A 21,260-nucleotide genomic window follows, 5' to 3' on the forward strand; every position below is an offset into this window, starting at 1 on the left:
GTATCACTCATACATATTAAAAAAATAATAATAATAAGGCCATTTGCAGCAAAATGGATAGATCTAGAGATTGCCACAGTGAGTAAAGTAAGTCAGACATAGAAAGACAAATATCATATGATATTGCTTACATGTAGAATCTAAAAAATAATTGGTACATTATTTGCTCTATTTATAAAAGAGTCATAGATATAGAAAACAAACTAATGGTTACCAAGGAGGAAAAGAAGACAGTTAAACTGCGTGATTGGGATTGACATTTACAAACTACTATATATAAAATAGGTAACTAGTAAGAACCTACTATATACAGCACAGAGAACTCTACTCAGTACTCTGCAATAACCTTTGTGGGAATAGAATCTAAAAAAAAAAAGAAGATATATGTGTAATCAATTCACTTTGCTGTGCACCAGAACTAACACATTTTAAATCAACTATACTCTAATAAAAACTAATTTTTTAAAAAAAATCATAAGATGCCAGAAAAAAAAATCACTTCACCTTCACAAAACATATTTAAGTAAAGGTCTAGAAACCATGCAGTTCTTTAAGCATTGGGGGACTTGAAAAAGTACATTCATCTGGATTTACAGTGACCTACATTGAGAATTTATCTTTCTGTTTAATAAAACCTATGGACTAGTAGGATAGTGTCTTAGTTCAGGTTCCCTAAAAACAGGGTCTGAAATGAGGATACTTTTGTCAGCAGTCTATTTAGGAAGCACTCTCTGGAGGAATCTGCAACGAAGACAGAGAAGCAAAATAGGGAGAAAGATAAAGCTAAAGAAAATATGATTATAGGTAAATTCTAGCCTTAGACTGGCTGATTAAGACATTGTGTCTCAAAGTTTCGTTCAACCTGAGACAATAAAGCTAGACTTTTAAACCCATGTAACAATTAGTCCCTGGCTGAAGAGTTACCCTGGGAGGATGTGGTCAACCAGAAACTCGCAGGCAGCTCAATAACTGAAAGGCAATTCTCCAAAGAAGGTTACAAACTCTTGGAGTAGTATCTCAAGAGTCAGGGAACCAACAACCCAAGCTGAAATTATAAAACAATTCTGATCAGGGGCTTGGAGTTAAAAATTATAACTGAAAACTTCCGAAACCTGAAAAGGAAACAGATCTGGGTGCAGAAAGCACAGAAGACCACAAAGAGACATACATCAATACATACATGATAATTAAAATGCAATAATAATAATTAAATAAAAGGAAAATCTGAAAGATAGCAGGAGAAAGATAAAATCATATACAAGAGAACCCTCATAAGACTATCAAATGATTATTCTTCAAAAAACTTGCAGCCCAAAAGGGAATTGTACGATATATTCAAAGTCCTAAAAAGGAAACCCTGCAAACTAGGGTACTCTGGTGAACAAAGTTATCATTTAGAATTGGGGGAGAGACAAAGACATTTTTAGACTAGCTAAACTAAAGAGTTAATCAATATTCAGTTCAGTTCAGTTCATTTGCTCAGTCGTTTCCGACTCTCGACAACCCCAAGAACCGCAGCATGCCAGGCCTCCCTGTCCATCAAGGAGGGAGTTTACCCAAACTCACATCCATTGAGTCGGTGATGCCATCCAACCATCTCATGCTCTGGGATCCCCTTCTCCTCCCACCTTCAATCTTTCCCAACATCAGGGTCTTTTCCAATGAGTCAGGTCTTCGCATCGGGTGGCCAAAATATTCGAGTCTCAGCTTCAACGTCAAGTCCTTCCAATGAAAATTCAGGACTGGTCCCCTTTAGGATGGACTGGTTGGATCTCCTTACAGTCCAAGGGACTCTCAAGAGTCTTCTCCAACACCACACTTCAAAAGCATCAATACTTCGGCACTCAGCTTTCTTTATAGTCCAACTCTCACATCCATACATGACTACTGGAAAAACCATAGCTGTGACTAGACGGACCTTGGTTGGCAAAGTAATATCTCTGGTTTTTAATATGCTGTCTAGGTTGGCCTTAAGTTTCCTTCCAAGGAGTAAGGACCTTTTAATTTCATGGTGGCCATCACCATCTGCAGTGATTTTGGAGCCCCCCAAAATAAAGTCAGTCACTGTTTTCACTGTTTCCCCATCTATTTGCCATGAAGTGATGGGACCGGACGCAATGGTCTTCGTTTTCTGAATGTTGAGCTTTAAGCCAACTTTTTCACTCTCCTCTTTCACTTTCATCAAGAGGCTTTTTAGTTCTTCTTCACTTTCTGCCATAAGGGTGGTATCATCTGCATACCTGATGTTACTGACATTTCTCCCAGCAATCTTGATTCCAGCTAGTGCTTCCTCCAACCCAGTGTTTCTCATGATGTAGTCTGCATATAAGTTAAATAAGCAGGGTGACAATATACAGCCTTGACGTACTCCTTTTCCTATTTGGAACCAGTCTGTTGTTCCATGTCCAGTTTTAACTGTTGCTTCCTGACTTGCATACTGGTTTCTCAAGAGGCAGGTCAGGTGGTCTGGTATTCCCATCTCTTTCAGAATTTTCCACAGTTTACTGTGATCCACACAGTCAAAGGCTTGGGCATAGTCAATAAGGCAGAAATAGAGGTTTTTGTGGAACTCTCTTGCTTTTTTGATGATCCAGTGGATGTTGGCAATTTGATCTCTGCCTTTTCTAAAACCAGCTTGAACATCAGGGAGTTCACAGTTCACATATTGCTGAAGGCTGGCTTGGAGAATTTTGAGCATTACTTTACTAGCATGTGAGATGAGTGCAATTGTGCGGTAGTTTGAGCATTCTTTTGCATTGCCTTTCTTTGGGATTGAAATGAAAACTGACCTCTTCCAGTCCTGTATCCACTGCTGCATTTTCCAAATTTGCTGGCCTGTTGAGTGCAGCACTTTCATAGCATCATCTTTCAGGATCTGAAATAGCTCGACGGGAATTCCATCACCTCCACTAGCTTTGTTCGTAGTGATGCTTTCTAAGGCCCGGTTGACTTCACATTCGAGGATGTCTGGCTCTAGGTGAGTGTGAGTGATCACACCATCATGATTCTCTGGATCGTGAAGATCTTTTTTGTACAGTTCTTCTGTGTATTCTTGCTACCTCTTCTTAATATCTTCTGCTTCTGTTAGGTCCATACCATTTCTGTCCTTTATCGAGCCCATCTTTGCATGAAATGTTCCCTTGGTATCTCTAATTTTCTTGAAGAGATCTCTAGTCTTTCCCATTCTGTTGTTTTCCTCTATTTCTTTGCACTGATTGCTGAGGAAGGCTTTCTTATCTCTCCTTTGTATTCTTTGGAACTCTGCATTCAAATGGGTATATCTTTCCTTTTCTCCTTTGCTTTTCACTTCTCTTCTTTTCAGAGCTATTTGTAAGGCCTCCTCAGCCAGCCATTTTGCTTTTTTGCATTTCTTTTTCTTAGGGATGGTCTTAGTCCATGTCTCCTGTACAATATCATGAACCTCCATCCATAGTTCACGGTGCAGGAGCAGGCAAGAGGAGTCACCCCACATCCAAAGTGGAGAGGCACTGCCCCATGACCAATGTAAGGAGCAGCAGCTGCACTTTGCTGGAGCAGCCATGAAGAGATACCCCACGTCCAAGGTAAAAGAAACCCAAGTAAGATGGTAGGCACTGAGAGAGGGCATCAGAGGGCAAACAGACTGAAACCACAATCACAGACAACTAGCCAATATGATCACACAGACCACAGCTTGTCTAACTCAATGAAAATAAGCCATGCCGTGTGGGGCCATCCAAGACAGATGGGTCATGGTGGAGAGGTTTGACAGAATGTGGTCCACTGGAGAAGGGAACGGCAAACCACTTCAGTATTCTTGCCTTGAGAACCCCATGAACAGTATGAAAAGGCAAAAAGATAGGACACTGAAAGATGAACTCCCCAGGTCAGTAGATGTCCAATATGCTACTGGAGATCAGTGGAGAAATAACTCCAGAAAGAAGGAAGTACTGGAACCAAAGCAAAAACAACACCCAGTTGTGGATGTGACTGGTGATAGAAGCACGGTCTGATGCTGCAAAGAGCAATATTGCATAGGAACCTGGAATGTTAGGTCCATGAATCAAGGCAAATTGGAAGTGGTCAAACAGGAGATGGCAAGAGTGAACATCAACATTTTAAGAATCAGCGAACTAAGATGGACTGGAATGGGTGAATTTAACTCAAATGACCATTATATCTACTAGTGTGGGCAGGAATCCCTTCAAAGAAATGGAGTAACCATCATAGTCAACAAGAGTCTGAAATGCAGTACTTGGATGCAATCTCAAAAATGACAGAATGATCTCTGTTCATTCCCAAGGTAAACCATTCAATATCATGGTAATCCAAGTATATGCCCCGACCACTAATGCTGAAGAAGCTGAAGTTGAACGTTTCTTTGAAGACCTACAAGACCTTTTAGAACTAACACCCAAAAAAGATATCCTTTCCATTATAGGGGACTGGAATGCAAAAGTAGGAATTCAAGAAATACCTGGAGTAACAGGCACATTTGGTCTTGGAGTACAGCATGAAGCAGGGCAAAGGCTAATAGAGTTTTGCCAAGAGAACGCACTGGTCATAGCAAACACCCTCTTCCAACAACACAAGAGAAGACTCTACACAGGGACATCACCAGATGGTCAATAACGAAATCAGATTGATTATATTCTTTGCAGCCAAAGGTGGAGAGGCTCTATACCGTCAGCAAAAACAAGACCGGGAGCTGACTGTGGCTCAGATCATGAACTCCTTATTGCCAAATTCAGACTTAAATTGAAGAAAGCGGGGAAAACCACTAGACCATTCAGGTATGACCTAAATCAAATCCCTTATGATTATTAATATTAAAGATAGTATAACAGGAACATTAAACGGTCTTCTTTAAGAGAAAAAAACAAAGGTTGTAATAAGAAGTAAGAATCTACAAAAAAGGAAAAGTCCCACTAATAAAGGCAAAAATAAAAGCTGAGGATCAACAACTTAAATAAGTTATCATGAAGATTAAATTTAAGAAACTACAAAATCAAGTAAAACTAAAATAATCAGTAACAGGATATACATGAAGACATAAAATATGACAACAATAACAAAAAAATGTGGGAGAGGCGAGTAAAAATATAGCTCTATAAGAATGTGTTTGAACTAAAGAACTACCTGGTTAAAAACAAGCAGGGTTACAGGTCAACATATATGAACCCCCATGGTCACCACAAATCAGAAACCTACAATAGATACACAAAAACTACAGATAAAGGAACATACAAGACAAGAAAATCATCAAACCACAAGCAAAGAAACAAAAAGGAGAAACAGAAGAACTACAAAAACAAGAAGAAAACAAGTAACAAAATGGCAATAAGTACATGTCTCTCAGTAAATTACTTTAAAGGTCAATGTAATTGATTAAATGTCCAGTCAAAAGACATATGGTGGCAAACTATATTTAAAAAAAAAAGATGAGTCTTTATACTGTTTAAAGGAGAATCATTCAGAACGAAAGACATACGTTGACTGAAAATGAAGGGATGAAAAAAGACATTTCTTGAAAACAGCAACAACAAAGGGAGGGATAGCAATTCTCATATCTCATATCTCATAAGACAAAATAGACTTTAAAACAAAGTCTATAGCAAAAGACAAAGAATGGCATTGTAAAATAGTAAACAGATCAACAGAGAAGAAGATATTATACTCATTAACATATGTGCACCTTTCATAGAAGCACTTGTATTAGGTGCATATGTGTTTTTAAAATTTCATATATATTATTATTTTATATTTATATAAATATGTAAAGTAAATGTTAACAGACATAAAGAGAAAAATTAACAATAATACAATGGTAGTAGGGAACTTTAACACCTTATATCAATGGACAGATCATCCAGGCAGAAAATGAATGAGAAAAGTGACCTTAAATAACACAACAACGAGTTGGACTTATTAGATATCTACAGGATATTCTATCCAAAATCATCATAATACATATTGTTTTCAAGCACAAAAGGATAGATCACACACTAGGTCATAAAACAACTTCTAACAATTTAATGATAAAAACTATTAAACATTTTTTTCTGACAACAGTATGAAAATAGAAATCAAATAGAGGAAGAAAAATGAGGAAAGCAAAACACATAGGGACTAATCAATGAGTGCTACTAAAAAATCAATAGGTCAATGAAGAGATCAAAGATAAATAAAAAGTACCCCAATACAAATGAAAATCACAGCTTTCCCAAACCTATGAGATGCAGCAAAAGCAGGTTTAAAAAGAAGTTAAAAAAAAAAAGAACGAACTCAAAAAATATAAAAAATATCAAGTAAACAACCTAACCTATCATCTAAAGAAATGAGAAAAAGGACAAGTAAAGCCCAAAGTCATAACTAATAATGATCAAAGAGGGAATAAGCAGAGATCAAAACAAACAACAAAAAAAAAGATCAAGGAATCCAAAAGCTGGTTTTTGGAAAAGATATAATAGATGAACTTTTAGTTAGGGTCATCAAGAAAACAAGAGGAGACCCTAATAAACAAAAGCAGAAATGAAAGATGTAAATAGAAAGCAATATCACAGAGACACAAAAAAAATCTGGAGAGATAATACTACAGTTATACACCAACTGGAAAGCTAGAAGAAGTACATAAATTTCTAGAAACATACAAGCTTCCAAGATGGAATAAGGAAAATATAGACAATGTGAACAGACAGATGACTGTTAGTGGAACTGCACATGTAATTTTAAAAAACTTACAGCCAGCAAAAGTCAAGGACCAAATGGCTTCATAAAGAAATTCTAACAAACATTTAAAGAAGAGATAATACCTGTCCTTCTCAAACTATTCCAAAATATTGAAGAAGATGGAACATTCACAAATTAATTCTATAAGATCATCACCCTGATACCAAAACAAGATAAAGACACCACAACAAATAAAATTACACTCCAATACTGCTAATGAATATAGTTGCAAAGGTCCTCAATAAAATATAAACAAACCAAACACAATATATAGAAAGGCTCAAACACCATAATCAAGTAGGATTTAGTATAGGAATACAAGGATGCTTCAATATCTGCAAATCAATTTGATACACATGAACAAAAAGAATAAAAATCACATCATTTCAATGAATGTGTAAAATTTACCTGACAAAATTCCACATTGACTCATCATAAAACTCTCAGCAACAAAAAGCCCTTCCTCTAAAATCAGGAATAGAGCAAGAATGACCACTTTCACCACTTCTATTCAACACAGTATTAGAGGTCCTAGCCACAACAGTCAGACAAAAAAGGCATAAAGGCATCCAAATTGGAAGGGGAAGAAGTAAAGCTGTCACTATTTAGAGATGATATGATACCATACAAAGAAAACTCTTAAGTTTCCATCAAAAACCTATTAGAACTAATAAATGAATCCAGTAAAGCTGCAGGATACAAAATTAGTATACAGAATTCCATAGTCTTTTTTATATACTAATAATAAACTAACATAAGGAGAAAGCAAGAAAATAATTGCTTTCAACTACATCAAAAGGAATAAAATATCTCAGAATAAACATAACCAAGGAGGTAAAAGACTTACATTCTGAAAATTATAAAATTTTGATGAAGGAAATTGAAAATGGTAAGAAATGGAAAGTTATCCTGTGTTTTCGGATTAGGAAAATTAATATTAAAATGTAAATACGACTCAAAGAAATCCAGAGATTTTATGCAATCTCTTAACAAAATACCCAAGACATTTTTCACAGAACTAGAACAAAAAAATCCTAAAATTTATTTGGAACCATAAAACACACCAAATATCCAAAGCAATCTTGAGAAAGAAGAGATGGAAGTGTCATGCTTCCTGACTTCAAATTAATTTGAAGCTACTTTACACCACAAAGCTACATTAATCAAAAAAGCATGGTACTGGCACAAAAACTCACACAGAGGTCAATAGGCAAGAATAGCCCATAAATAAACCCATAAACTTACAGTTAATTAATTTACAACAAGGGAGACAAGAAAATAATGGAGAAAAGACAGTCTCTTCAATAAATGGTGCTGGGCAAAGTGAACAGTTACATGTAAAAGAATGAAATTAAAATCTTTCTTTACATCATATAGAAAAGTAAACTCAAAATAGATTAAAGACCTTAATGTAAGACTGGAAACCATAAAACATTTAGAAGAGAACACAGGCAGCACACTCTTCGACATAAATTATAGCAATATTTTTAATATCTGACTCCTAAGGCAAAAGAAAAGCAAAAATAAACAAATGGTTCCTGGTGGTTTAGTCACTAAGTCATGTCCAACTTTTGTGACCCCATGGACTACAACCCACCAGGCTCCTCAGTCCACCAGATTCTCCAAACAAGAATACTGGAGTGAGTTGCCATTTCCTTCTCCAGGGGATCTTCCCAAGCCAAGGATTGAAATGAGGTCTCCTGCACGGCACGCAGATTCTTAACCAACTGAGCTAAAACTTCTGCAAAGGCAAGGGAAAACATTACCAAAATGAATGAACTACTAGTAAATGGGAGAAAGTATTTGCCGAAATGTGGTACTTGAATGCAATCTCAAAAACGACAAAATCATGTGTTTGTTTCCAAAGCAAATCATTCAATATCATGGTAATCCAAGTATATGCCCCGACCAGTAACACTGAAGAAGCTGAAGTTCAACGGTTCTATGAAGACCTACAAGACCTTTTAGAATTAATATCCCCAAAAGATGTCCTTTTCATTATAGGGGACTTAAGTGCAAAAGTAGAAAGTCAAGAAACACCTGGAGTAACAGGCAATTTGGCCTTGGAACACGGAATGAAGCAGGGCAAAGGCTAGTAGAGTTTTGCCAAGAGAACGCACTGGTCACAGCAAACACCCTCTTCCAACAACACTAGAGAAGACTCTACACATGGACATCAACAGATGGTCAACACCGAAATCAGATTGATTATATTCTTTGCAGCCAAAGATAGAGAAGCTCTATACAGTCAGCAAAAACAAGACCAGGAGCTGACTGTGGCTCAGATCATGAACACCTTATTGCCAAATTCAGACTTAAATTGAAGAAAGTGGGGAAAACCACTAGACCATTCAGGTATGACCTAAATCAAATCCATAATGACTATACAGTGGAAGTGAGAAATAGATTTAAGGGACTAGATCTGATAGACAGAGTGCCTGATGAACTATGGACAGAGGTTCATGACATTGTACAGGAGACAGGGATCAAGACCATCCACAAGAAAAAGAAATGCAAAAAACCAAAATACCTGTCTGAGGAGGCCTTACAAATAGCTGTGAAAAGAAGAGAAACAAAATGTGAAAGAGGAAAAGAAAGATATACCCATCTGAATGCAGATTTCCAAAGAACAGCAAGGAGAGATAAGAAAGCCTTCCTCAGTGATCAATGCAAAGAAATAGAGGAAAACAATAGAATGGGAAAGATGAGAGATCTATTTAAGAAAATTAGAGATACCATGGGAACATATCATGCAAAGCTGGGCTCAATAAAGGAGAGATATGGTATGGATCTAACAGAAGCAAAAGATATTAAGACAAGGTGGCAAGAATACACAGAACTATACAAAAAAAGATCTTCATGATCCAGAGAATCATGAGGGTGTGATCACTCACACTCACCTAGAGCCAGACATCCTCGAATGTGAAGTCAAGCGGGCCTTAGGAAGCATCACTACAAACAAAGCTAGTGGAGGTGATGGGAATTCCAGTTGAGCTATTTCAAATCCTGAAAGATGATGCTATGAAAGAGCTCCACTCAATAGGCCAGCAAATTTGGAAAATGCAGCAATGGCCACAGGACTGGAAAAGGTCAGTTTTCATTCCAATCTCAAAGAAAGGCAATGCCAAAGAATGCTCAAACTACCACACATTTGCACTCATCTCACCTGCTAGTAAAGTAATGCTCAAAATTCTACAAGCCAGGCTTCAGCAATACGTGAACCATGAAGTTCCAGATGTTCAAGCTGGTTTTAGAAAAGGCAGAGAAACCAGAGATCAAATTTCCAACATCCACTGGATCATCAAAAAAGCAAGAGAGTTCCAGAAAAACATCTATTTCTGCTTTATTGACTATGCCAAAGCCTTTGACTGTGTGGATCACAATCAACTGTGGAAAATTCTGAAAGAGATGGGAATACCAGACCACCTGACCTGCCTCTTGAGAAACCTGTATGCACGTCAGGAAGCAACAGTTAGAACTGGACATGGAACAGCAGACTGGTTCCAAATAGGAAATGGAATACACTGTGCCTCTATACTATCACCCTGCTTATTTAACTTACGTGCAGAGTACATCATGAGAAACGCTGGGCTGGAGGAAGCACTAGCTGGAATCAAGATTGCTGGGAGAAATATCAATAACCTCAGATATGCAGATGACACCACCCTTATGGCAGAAAGTGAAGAAGAACTAAAGAGCCTCTTGATGAAAGTGAAAGAGGAAAGTGAAAAGTTGGCTTAAAGCTCAACATTCAGAAAACTAAGACCATGGCATCCAGTCCCATCACTTCATGGCAAATAGATGGAAAAACAGTGGAAACAGTGGCTGACTTTATTTTGTGGGGATCCAAAATCACTGCAGATGGTGATGGCCACCATGAAATTAAAAGATGCTTACTCCTTGGAAGGAAACTTATGACCAACCTAGAGAGCATATTAAAAAGCAGAGATATTACTTTGCCGACAAAGGTCCATCTAGTCAAGGCTATGGTTTTTCCAGTAGTCATGTACGGATGTGAGAGTTGGACTATAAAGAAAGCTGAGTGCCGAAGTATTGATGCTTTTGAACTGTGGTGTTGGAGAAGACTCTTGAGAGTCCCTTGGACTGCAAGGAGATCCAACCAGTCCATCCTAAAGGAAATCAATTCTGGATGTTCACTAGAAGGACTGATGTTGAAGCTGAAACTCTAATACTTCGGCCACCTGATGCAAAGAGCTGACTCATTTGAAAGACCTTGATTCTGGGAAACACAGAGGGCAGAAGGAGAAGGGGACGACAGAGGATGAAATGGGTGGATGGCATCACCAATTCAATGGACATGGGTTTGGGTAGACTCTGGCAGCTGGTGATGGATAGGGAGGCCTGGCGTGCTGTGGTTCATGTAGTCACAGAGTCAGACATGACTGAGCGACTGAACTGAACTGAACTGAACTTGCAAACAATACAAGTGATAAGGGATTAATATCCAACATATATAAACAGCTCATACAATTCAAAAAGCAAAAGAAAAAAGAAACAACCCAGGAAAAAAAATGCCAGAAGACCTACACAGACATTTTCCAAAAAAGACCTACAGATGGCCAACTGTCACATTGAAAAATATTCAACATAACTAATCATCAGAAAAATTAAAGTAAAATCTCAGTGAGGGAATTCCCTGGTGGTCCACTTGCTAAGACTCCATGCTCTCAATGCAGAGGGCCTGGGTTCGATTCCTAGTCCAGGAACTAGATCCCACATACCACAATTAAAGTATACACGCTGCAATGAAAAGGTTGCACATCACAACTAATGATCCCTCACATCACTAAGAAGATCCCACCAGCTGCAATATCCAACACAGCCAAATAAATAAATAAATATTTTTTAAAAATATATCATTGTTATACATTCAATGCTATAGACATTTATTCAGTTTTTTATATTCCACATATAAGTGATAAAATAGAGAATTTGTCTTTCCCTGATTAATTTCAGTAAGCATAATACCCTCTAAGTCTACCCACTTTGCCGCAAATGTCAGAATTTCATTCTTTTTATGGCTGAGTAATATTCCATCATAAGTATATGTGTGTCTGTGTGTGTGTTTATGCAATCTTCTGTTAATGGACACAGGTTACTTCCATATCTTGACTACTGTAAATAATGCTGTGAAGAACATTAGGGTGCATGTAAATTTTTGAATTAAGTGTTTTCAGGGGGGGTTGGAATATGTACACAGAAGTGGAACTGCTTTATTATATGGTAGTTCTATTTTCAGTTCTCTAAGGACTCTCCTGGAGAAGGCAATGGCACCCCACTCCAGTACTCTTGCCTGGAAAATCCCATGGACAGAGGAACCTGGAAGGCTGCAATACATGGGGTCGCTGAGGGTCAGACATGACTGAACGACTTCACTTTCACTTTTCACTTACATGCATTGGAGAAGGAAATGGCAACCCATTCCAGTGTTCTTGCCTGGAGACCCCCAGGGAAGAGGGAGCCTGGTGGGCTGCTGTCTACGGGGTCGCACAGAGTCGGACACAACTGAAGTGACTTAGCAGCAGCAGCAGCAAGGACTCTCCAACTGTTTTTCATGGTGGCTGTACCATGTAAACACAAAGAGAAACAGACTCACAGATATAGAGAACAAATGAGTGGTTATCTATGGGAGAGAAAACTGGTGGAGGCAAGTTAGAGGTATAGAATTAAAAGGTACAAAGTACTATGTATGAAATAAGTAAGCAACAAGGTTATATTTGACAGCACAGGTGTATGTGTCCATTAGTTTGAAATCACTTTAAATGGAGTAAAATCCACAAAAATATTGAATCACTATGTGGTACATCTGAAACCAACATAAATCAAACATATTGCAGTTTAAAAATCAATCATCCAGGGAATGTAAGGTACACATAGGGAAGACAGTCAATCAGTTTAGTTCAGTTCAGTTCAGATGCTCAGTCGTGTCCAACTCTCTGCAACCCCATGAACCGCAGCACGGTAGGCCTCCCTATCCATCACCAACTCCCGGAGTCCACTCAAAACCATGTCCATTGAGTCAGTGATGTCATCCAACCATCTTATTCTCTGTCATCCCCTTCTCCTCCTGCCCTCAATTTTTCTCAGCATCAGGGTCTTGCAAATGAGTCAGCTCTTTGCATCATGGGGCCAAAGTATTGGAGTTTCAGCTTCAACATCAGTCCCTCCAATGAACACCCAGGACTGATCTCCTTTAGGATGGACTGGTTGGATCCCCTTGCAGACCAAAGGACTCTCAAGAGTTTTCTCCAACACCACAGTTCAAAAGCATCAATTCTTCGGCGCTCAGCTTCCTTCACAGTTTAACTCTCACAACCATATATGACTACTGGAAAAACCATAGCTTGACTAGATGGATCTTCGTTGACAAAGTAATGTCTCTGCTTTTTAATATGCTGTCTAGGTTGGTCATAAGTTTCCTTCCAAGGAGTAAGCATCTTTTAATTTCATGGTGGCAATCACAATCTGCAGTGATTTTGAGCCCCCCAGAATAAAGTCAGACACTGTTTCCACTGTTTCTCCATCTATTTGCCATGAAATGATGGGACTGGATGCCATGGACTTAGTTTTCTGAATGTTGAGCTTTCAGCCAACTTTTCACTCTCCTCTTTCACTTTCATCAAGAGGCTCTTTAGTTCTTCTTCACTTTCTACCATAAGGGTGGTGTCATCTGCATATCTGACAATCTTGATTCCAGCTAGTGCTTCCTCCAGCCCAGCGTTTCTCATGATGTACTCTGCATGTAAGTTAAATAAGCAGGGTGATAGTATAGAGCCACGGCATATTCCATTTCCTATTTGGAACCAGTCTGCTGTTCCATGTCCAGTTCTAACTGTTGCTTCCTGACGTGCATACAGGTTTCTCAAGAGGCAGGTCAGGTGGTCTGATATTCCCATCTCTTTCAGAATTTTCCACAGTTGATTGTGATCCACACAGTCAAAGGCTTTGGCATAGTCAATAAAGCAGAAATAGATGTTTTTCTGGAACTCTCTTGCTTTTTTGATGATCCAGTGGATGTTGGAAATTTGATCTCTGGTTTCTCTGCCTTTTCTAAAACCAGCTTGAACATCTGGAATTTCACAGTTCCCTTATTGCTGAAGCCTAGCTTGTAGAATTTTGAGCATTACTTTACTAGCATGTGAGATGAGTGCAAATGTGTGGTAGTTTGAGCATTCTTTGGCATTGCCTTTCTTTGAGATTGGAATGAAAACTGACCTTTTCCAGTCCTGTGGCCATTGCTGCATTTTCCAAATTTGCTGGCATATTGAGTGGAGCTCTTTCACAGCATCATCTTTCAGGATTTGAAATAGCTCAACTGGAATCGCATCACCTCCACTAGCTTTGTTTGTAGTGGTGCTTCCTAAGGCCCACTTGACTTCATATTCCAGGATGTCTGGCTCTAAGTGAGTGATCACACCCTCGTGATTCTCTGGGTCGTGAAGATCTTTTTTGTACAGTTCTTCTGTGTATTCTTGCCACCTCTTCTTAATATCTTTTGTTTCTGTTAGGTCTCTATCATTACTGTCCTTTATTTATCCCATCTTTGCATGAAATGTTCCCTCGATATCTCTAATTTTCTTGAAGAGATCTCTAGTCTTTCCCATTCTATTGTTTTCCTCTATTTCTTTGCATTGATCATGGAGGAAGTCTTTCTTATCTCTCCTTTTTCTTTGGAACTCTGCATTCAAATGGGTATATCTTTCCTTTTATCCTTTGCTTAACAAAAATAAGCTATCATCTCACTCTTGACTATAATCAAAAAGTCTGCAAATAACAATTGTTGGCAAGGATGTGGAATAAAGGGAGTCCTTGTTACTGCTGATGGGAAAGTGAATTGGTGCATATACTATGGAACAACAATTGGAGGCTCCTCAAAAAACTAAAAATAAAACTACCATATGATCCAGCAGTTCCACTCTGATGTATATATCTGGGGAAATTAAAAATATTAATTTGAAAGAATACACACACCCCAGTGTTCACAGCAGCAGAATTTACAATAGCCAAGGCATGAAAACAACACAAATGCCCATCAAAAGATAACTGGGTTGAGAAGATGTGGTATATCAGTACAATGGGATATAACCCATCCATAAAAAAGAGATGAATTTCTGCCATTTGCAGCCATAAGGGTGAACCTGGAGAATATTATGCTTATGAGATGTCAGAAAAAGACAAGTACTTATTATATCACTTATATATGAAATCTTTAAAAATACAAATGGATGTACAGGCAAAACAGAAACAGACTCATAAACAGAATCACAAACTTGTGGTTACCAAAGGTAAAGGGAAACAGGGAGGGACAAATCAGGGATATAGGATTAACAGATAAAACAGATAACAACAGAATAAACTGTATAGCATAGGAAATATAGCCATTGTCTTATAATAACCTTATAATGGAAGATAATCTGTGAAAATACTGAATCACTATGCAGTACACTTGAAACTATACAATATTGTAAAACAACTATACTTCAATGAATAAAGAAAATACAACTGAAACTAATACAACATTGTAAAACAATGATACTTCAATAAATAAATATATATCAGGATGAATAAAATTTTAAAAATAATAATAAGTGTATACCAACTTTGTATGGTGACAGATGGTAACCAGACTTACTGTGGTAATCATTTCATAATGTATAAAAATACTGGCCTTCCCTGGTGGCTCAGACAGTAAAGCCTCTGCCTACAACGCGGGAGACCCAGGTTTGATCCCTGGGTCGGGAAGATCCCCTGGAGAAGGAAATGGCAACCCACTCCAGTATTCTTGCCTGAAAAATCCCACAGATGGAGGAGCTTCGTTGGCTACTGTCCATGGGGTTGCAAAGAGTCAGACACGACTGAGCAACTTCACTATCACTATCACTACAGAGTACACCTAAAACTAATAGAATGCTATATATTAATTATACCAATAAACATGCTAAAATAATAGGTTAAAAATTTTAATGGGCAAATAATTTAAAAGACATTTTGCCAAAAATTATGTAGATGGCTAGTAGGTTATGAAACATCATTTTTCATTAGAACAATGCAAATATAAGCTACAATGAGATACCACTACACATCCAATACAATAACTTTAATCAAAACAGATATCAGGTCCTAACAAGCATGGGGGAAAACTGAAATCCTCATATACTGCTGATGAGAAATGTAAAGTAGTAAGTCACTATGGAAAATAGTTTGTCAGATTCTTAAAATGATAACCATAAACTTACCATATGACACAGCAAAGTCACTTTTAAATATCTATTCAAGAGAAAGAAAACTATATGTCCATACAAAAATATTCATGGCAGAATGATTCACAATGGTCAATTTCTAAAAACAGTCTTGAATTAAACCAGTAAATGGATAAACAAATGTATTATAAACATGTATTAATGAGTAAAAATTAAGAAAATATTGATAAATGTTGCAAAATGGATAAACTTAGGTGAAAGAAGCACAATAGAAAGTCCTATAGTATCATATGTTTCATTTTTATGAAATGTTTAGAAAATGCATAACTACAGAAACAGATCAGCAGTTGCCAAGGGCTGGGGATGAAAGCAGAGAAGTACACACAGGCAGGAAGGAACTTAAGGCAACAGACATGTTCTAAAACTGGATTATGGTAATGTTTGCATAATTCATGTACTAATACTCATTGAGTTATACACTTACAATGGGTGAACTCTGTGGTGTCTAAATTATACCTCATTAAAACTGTTAAAAATAAAGTGTTATCAAAAGATTGGCCACTGGACTTCTCTGGGGGGTCCAGTGGTTAGGAATCTGCCTGCCAATGCAGGGGACTAAAGTTCGACCCCTGGTCAGGAGGATCCTACATGCCACAGAACAGCATGTTCCACAACTACTGAGCCACACTCTAGAGTCCACAAGCCACAACTACTGAGCCTGAGTACCTCAACTACTGAAGCCTCTGGAGCCTGGGCTCCACAACAAGAAAAGCCACTGTAATGAGAAGCCCATGTATCACAACAAAGAGTAGCCCCTGCTTGCCACAACTGGAGAAAGTCCACACACAGCAACAAAGACCCAGCACACTCAAAAATAGTTAACTGATTAAATTTTTTGAAAAAAAGATCAGTCACTTGTAAGCAAGGCATGCTGTTTTATTTTTTTTAATCTCCTAAGGCTCTTAGCATATAGCTATGCACACAAGTCCAGAGAAATATCTGTTAAATAAATCAATAGGTAGGATAGAATATCATCTTTTCAATAAAAATAACAGAATAATCAGTTTATACTCTCTGAAAACTGGTAAATGCAAGGGTAGAGATTAAGAAAGAAGATTATACTTAAGACAGATTCTCCTTAGCAATTTTGGAGAAAATTATTCTCTTCATCTGAATCATCTAGATACCACTCAGATAAGACTCTTAATTCTTTTACATTATATTCTCTCTTTGAACTTTTAAAAATTATTTTACCATGAGGAAACGATAAATGCTAGAAAAATTAGAACATTCTGATTTATATATTTCCTTTTACCATCAAAACTTTAAATTCCTTATCAGTAGTGATATTGGCTATTTATACTCTAATGGAATTTATGTATTTCACTGCAATAAAAATAAGAAATTTCATATAACAGCATTAACTATGGAAAATCTCTTACATTTTCTACTTCTGAATTATCACTTGTATTTGCTTGGATTTTCTCTGGAAGTATGATTTGTAGAAATGAATTTTGAAAATCTGGAGAAAGAAAAAAACAGTTAATAACTGTGTCCTAAACTCGACTAAATATTTGTGCATGTTCTTTTATATAAGACTTGCTTTTGAAAATATGAGTTATCACTTGTGTACTCCAATAAAAATATTGAAAACAATTTAAAAACAGGTAAGTTGACTCATCGGAAAAGACTCTGATGCTAGGAGGGATTGGAGGCAGAAGGAGAATTGACGACAGAGGATGAGATGGCTGGATGGCATCACTGACTCGACGGACATGAGTCTGAGTGAACTCGGGGAGTTGGTGATGGACAGGGAGGCCTGGCGTGCTGCGATTCATGGGGTTGCAAAGAGTCGGACATGACTGAGAGACTGAAGTGAACTGAAGAGGAACTTTCCTGGTAGTCCAGTGGCTAAGACTCCATGCTCCCAATACAGCAGGCCCGAGTCTGGTCCCTGGTCAGGGAACTAGATCCCACATGCCTGAACTAAAGACCCTGCTGCTGCTGCTAAGTCGCTTCAGCCATGTCTGACTCTGTGCGACCCCATAGACGGCAGCCCACCATGCTCCTCTGTCCCCGGGATTCTCCAAGCAAGAGTACTGGAGTGGGTTGCCATTGCCTTCTCTGAAAGACCCTGCATGCCACAACAAGATCGAAGATCTCATGTGCTGGAACTAAGACTCAGTGCAGACAAATAAATACATACTACAAACAGATAATCTTACTACCTAAATAAAATTAAATCTATTATATAAAACAGATTATAAATATTCTAAATAAAGAGGGAAAAAGAACATTCAAATACAAGGCATCCAGAAAATAAGTGAAAAAGTCACAGATTTTTATGGTGAAAAACATTTGCCAAAAAAAGGTGGGAAATTGGTAAAGTGCTATCACCAGCTAAGAGGTCTCAACAATTTTTTAGATACGCTAAAGATGAAAGTGTGATAGTTGTTGAGAAATTCTAGAAAAACTCTAAAAATTTTCAGAAATCAGATGTGATAGATAGAACAGAAAGTACTGTCTTCCATGGATATACTTAGGAACTAACTCTAGACTTAGCTAAGTAACTTACTTTGGCCAATTAGACAATAAGAAATTTAAAACAAACAAACCTGAAAAGAGCTTATGCACTGTGGCTTGCCCTCCTACTGCCTTCGAATCCTGAAATCACATGTAAACAAGCCTGAGCAAGCCTACAGGAGGGTGAGAGACTATGTGAAAGGCACCCTAGCTGAACACATTCCAACAGAGAGACCAGTGTGTGAGACCATCCTACACCATTCAGCTGCCAACCAACTCAGGAGCTGATAACAGCTGCAGGAAAGAGTGCAAATGACCTGCAGATTAGCTAACCTGGTCCAAACCAGAACAACAGTCCCACTAACCCATAGAATCATGGGTTATGACAGAATACGTCATAGGTTCATGACAGAATAGCGATTGCTGAAGGTGAGGTTAAACAGGGCTCACTGAGGACATGGCATTTGGACAAAGACCTGAAGAAGGTGAGGAGGGGAACAAATGAATATCTCGGCAGAACACTCCAGGAAGAAAAATATCAAGTATTTAAGACTCTTGGAAGGAAATGTTTGGTGTGTTTGAAAAGCCATAAGGAAGCAACTGTGGTTACAGCAGCATGAGCAACGAGGAAAAGATTAAGAGATGAGGTCAGAGAGGAGGGAGACAAGCTGTTGAGATCCTACAGGGCAAAACAGGTCAGAGTTAGGGCTTTAATTTTTATTCTTGGAGACATAAGAAACCACTGGAAGATTCTGAGCAGAGAGACATGATCTGACTTTCATTTTAACTGAAGGATGATATATTAATTATCTATTGCTGCATAACAAATTATCCCCAAATTGAGCAGCTTAAAACAATAAACATTTATTAACCCCTACGGTCCTTGGGTCAGGCACCTGGGAAAAGCTTAACTGAATGCCTCTGGTTCAGTGTCTCTAGCAAAACTGCAATCAAAGCGTTGGCCAGGGCTGCAACCGTTTCAAGGCTTGACTAGCACAGGATCTACTTCCAAGCTCGTGCACTTAGCTGATGACAGGCCTTGGGTCTTTCCAGGATGTTAATGAGAAATCTCAAAAGACCTCTCCATAAGGATACTCACAATATGACAACTTACTTCCCCCAGAATAAGGAATCGGAAAAAGAGATTGAACATGAGCACCCAGGAAAAAGACACGGTCGTCCTATATTCTAATCTCAGAAAAGACACCCATTGACCACATTTTAATCACTAGAAACAAATCATAAAACATAGCTTACATTTAAGAGGAGGGGACTACACAAGGGCATGAGTCCCAGGATGTGAGAAACATTGGTAATCATCTCATAGGCTGCCTAAAGAGTACAAGAGGAGAAATATAAATTCGGAGTTATCAGTTATCAACATGGTACTAAAAGCCAGGCACTAAATAAAGTGGGGTAGGGAGGAGCCAACTCAGTGAGTGTATATTTTGGATGCTGATTCAAGCAATGTGTGGGCACTATTTCTTGGTGATTACAAACTGTAAGGAAAATTATTACACTCATGAAACACTTGAAAATTTGGACACAGACTGAAAACCACATGATATAAGAAACTGTCATTAATTTCTAAGCCATGATCATGATACTGTGGTTATATTTCAAAATTATATTTTGTCATTTAGAAATATATACTTAAATATTTAGATAATAAAATGATATAATATCTAAAATTTACTTAATAGAGGAAGTGGTAGGGAACATAAAACAAAAGCAGAATTAGCCAAGAGTTAATAATTGTTGAACCTATTCTTAGATATGACACTAAAATCATAAGCAACAAAAGAAAAAATTTATATATACACACATATATTAGATCCTATCATCATGACTTAAAACTTTTGTGAGTCATGGAACACTCACAAGACAGTGAAGACAACCTAAGCATGAGAAAAAAATATCCGAAAATCACTTGACTGAAGGTCTAGTATCAAGAATCTAAGAGGAACTCCTAACTCGACAGCAAAACAAAAACCTAATTTTTTAAATGGGCAAAGAACTTGTGAATACTCATTTCTCCAAAAACGATATACAAATGCCCAATACATATTAAAAGATGTTCAACGTCACTAATCATTCAGTTCAGTTCAGTTCAGTCGCTCAGTCGTGTCTAACTCTTTCCAACCCCATAAACTGCAGCACACCACGCCTCTCTGTCCATCACCAGCTCCGGAAGTTCCCCAAACTCATGTCCATCGAGTCGGTGATGCCATCCTGCCATCTCATCCTCTGTCGTCCCCTTCTCCTCCTGCCCCCAATCCCTCCAAACATCAGAGTCTTTTCCAGTGAGTCAGCTCTTCGCATTAAGTGGCCAAAGTATTGGAGTTTCAGCTTTAGCATCATTCCTTCCAAAGAACACCCAGGACAGATCTCCTTCAGAATGCACTGGTTGGATCTCCTTGCAGGCCAAGGGACTCTCAAGAGTCTTCTCCAACACCACAGTATCAATTCTTCAGTGCTCAGCTTTCTTCACAGTCCAACTCACATCCATACATGACCACTGGGAAAACCACAGCCTTGACTAGATGAAATTTTGTTGGCAAAGTAATGTCTCTGCTTTTTAACATACTGTCTGGGTTGGTCATAAGTTTCCTTCCAAGGAGTAAGCGTCCTTTAATTTCATGGCTGCAATCACCATCTACAGTGATTTTGGAGCCCCCCAAAAATAAAGTCTGACACTCTTTCCACTGTTTCCCCATCTATTTGCCATGAAGTGATGGGACCAGATGCCATGATCTTCGTTTTCTGAATGCTGAGCTTCAAGCTAACTTTTCACTCTCCTCTTTCACT

At 38.1% G+C, this 21,260-nt stretch overlaps 1 protein-coding gene across 1 annotated transcript in view; it reads right to left on the reverse strand.

Annotated features, from left to right (window-relative positions):
- The window catches only part of LOC138078042 (disintegrin and metalloproteinase domain-containing protein 32-like), a 179,474-nt gene extending 160,623 nt beyond the window's left edge, over positions 1-18,851 (reverse strand). The window contains exons 1-2 of the mRNA XM_068970509.1: positions 18,818-18,851; positions 17,372-17,451 (exon numbers count right to left, since the gene is read on the reverse strand). Coding sequence (XP_068826610.1) covers positions 17,372-17,451; positions 18,818-18,851 — 114 coding nt within the window. The remainder of the gene's footprint in view (positions 1-17,371; positions 17,452-18,817) is intronic.
- Between the last annotated feature and the right edge of the window lie 2,409 nt (positions 18,852-21,260).

This window comes from Capricornis sumatraensis, chromosome 4 (assembly GCF_032405125.1).
Source record: "Capricornis sumatraensis isolate serow.1 chromosome 4, serow.2, whole genome shotgun sequence".
NCBI lineage: Eukaryota > Metazoa > Chordata > Mammalia > Artiodactyla > Bovidae > Capricornis > Capricornis sumatraensis.